Source organism: Echinops telfairi, unplaced genomic scaffold (genome assembly GCF_000313985.2).
Source record: "Echinops telfairi isolate 266 unplaced genomic scaffold, ASM31398v2 ScPeMD7_7457;HRSCAF=8495, whole genome shotgun sequence".
Lineage (NCBI taxonomy): Eukaryota > Metazoa > Chordata > Mammalia > Afrosoricida > Tenrecidae > Echinops > Echinops telfairi.
In genome coordinates this window covers 43,861,816-43,863,266 of record NW_022111357.1, presented here as the reverse complement: position 1 = coordinate 43,863,266, position 1,451 = coordinate 43,861,816, and the positions used below count along the sequence as shown (strand labels likewise).

The 1,451-nt window shown below is 39.3% G+C and overlaps 1 protein-coding gene across 1 annotated transcript in view; it reads right to left on the bottom strand.

Moving 5' to 3' along the window:
* Window positions 1-1,451, bottom strand: part of LOC101663520 (cyclin-dependent kinase 11B) — a 20,957-nt gene that overhangs the window by 17,037 nt on the left and 2,469 nt on the right. The window contains exon 3 of the mRNA XM_045299231.1: window positions 1,126-1,253. Within this exon, the coding sequence (XP_045155166.1) occupies window positions 1,126-1,253 (128 nt within the window). The remainder of the gene's footprint in view (window positions 1-1,125; window positions 1,254-1,451) is intronic.

Here is a 1,451-nt window from a genome sequence, read left to right as displayed (position 1 = left end):
CAAAGCCCCTCTGTAGACAATTGGACATCCCCTTACAGAGGATGACAAGGAAGAGACAAGCTAGTCAGGGTGTAGTATAGCACAAATGAAACATACAACTTTCCTCTAGTTCTTTAATGTTTCCTCCCCACAGCTATCATGACCCCAATTCTACCTTGCAAATCTGACTGGACCAGAGCATGTACATGGGTACAGATAAGAGCTGGAAACACAGGGAATCCAGGACAGATAAACCCCTCAGAACCAAAAATGAGTAGCGATACCAAGAGGGTAAGGGGAGAAAAAGAGGGAACCAATCACAATGACCTATGTATACTGTACATGCTCGAGTATAAGCCAACCTGAATATCTGCCGAGGAACCTAATTTTACCACAAAAACGGCATTTAAAATGTGCTTTAAAACTCGGTTTATACTCGAGTATATATGGTAACCCCCTCCCTGGGGGACAGACAACAGAAAAGTGGGTGAAGGGAGACATCGGTGTAAGACATGAATAAATAACAATAATTTTAATTATCAAGGGCTCGTGAGGGGAAAATTGAGGAGCTGATACCAAGGGTTCAATAGAAAGACAATGTTTTGAAAATGATGATGGTAACTTATGTACAAATGTGCTTGACACAATGGATGTGTGTATGGATTGTGATAAGAGTTGTACAAGCCCCCGATAAAATGATTAAAAGAAAAAAAATCACACTTCATAGAGAATACAGAATGAAGCTGTGGTTCTTTTAGTGGGCTTCTACACCATAAAACAATGTTATTTAATCAACTGAACTTATTAACAATAGGATTTAATTCTTGCTAAAGCAAGCCAATTATTTTTAGTTGGTGTTTACCTGTTTTAAGCTAAAGCGTCCAAGGGTGTATTTTCCTCAGGCTTATTGAATTAAGGTAAATGTTATGTTAAATAAATTATCCCCAGGCACTACAATGGAGGACAACCATACCACCCGAAGGGAAGGAAAAGATTCAGGATGATCTATACTAAGGTTTTGTTTTGAGAGCACTTTTTTCAGTCTCTTGTCTCTAAACTAGGTTTTGGGAAAAGGCAGTACTTTATCGTGCCATCAACAAAATCAACACTTGAACGTAATATAAAAGAAAACAAATACGTCTGTACCCCCTTCTGTCGAATGACTACGATGCCTACGTTTCTCTTTTCGCTTTTCATCTTTCCTGTGATGAGCTTTTTCTTTCCGGGACATTTGCTGGGGTGGCTTGATAGCCAAAGAGTCATCTTCCTCGCCTCTGAAAAAGCAACAGTGGCACATCAGGCTACAGAAAGTAATTATAGGCATATCTTGAAGAAATCATGGGTTCAGCTCCAGACCACAGCAATAAAGCAGTCATCATGTGCATTTTGGCTTCCCAGTACACATAAAAGATATGTTTTACATTATACTGGGTTCTATTAAAAAGAATTCCTGGTGGCTGAGTGGTTACGTA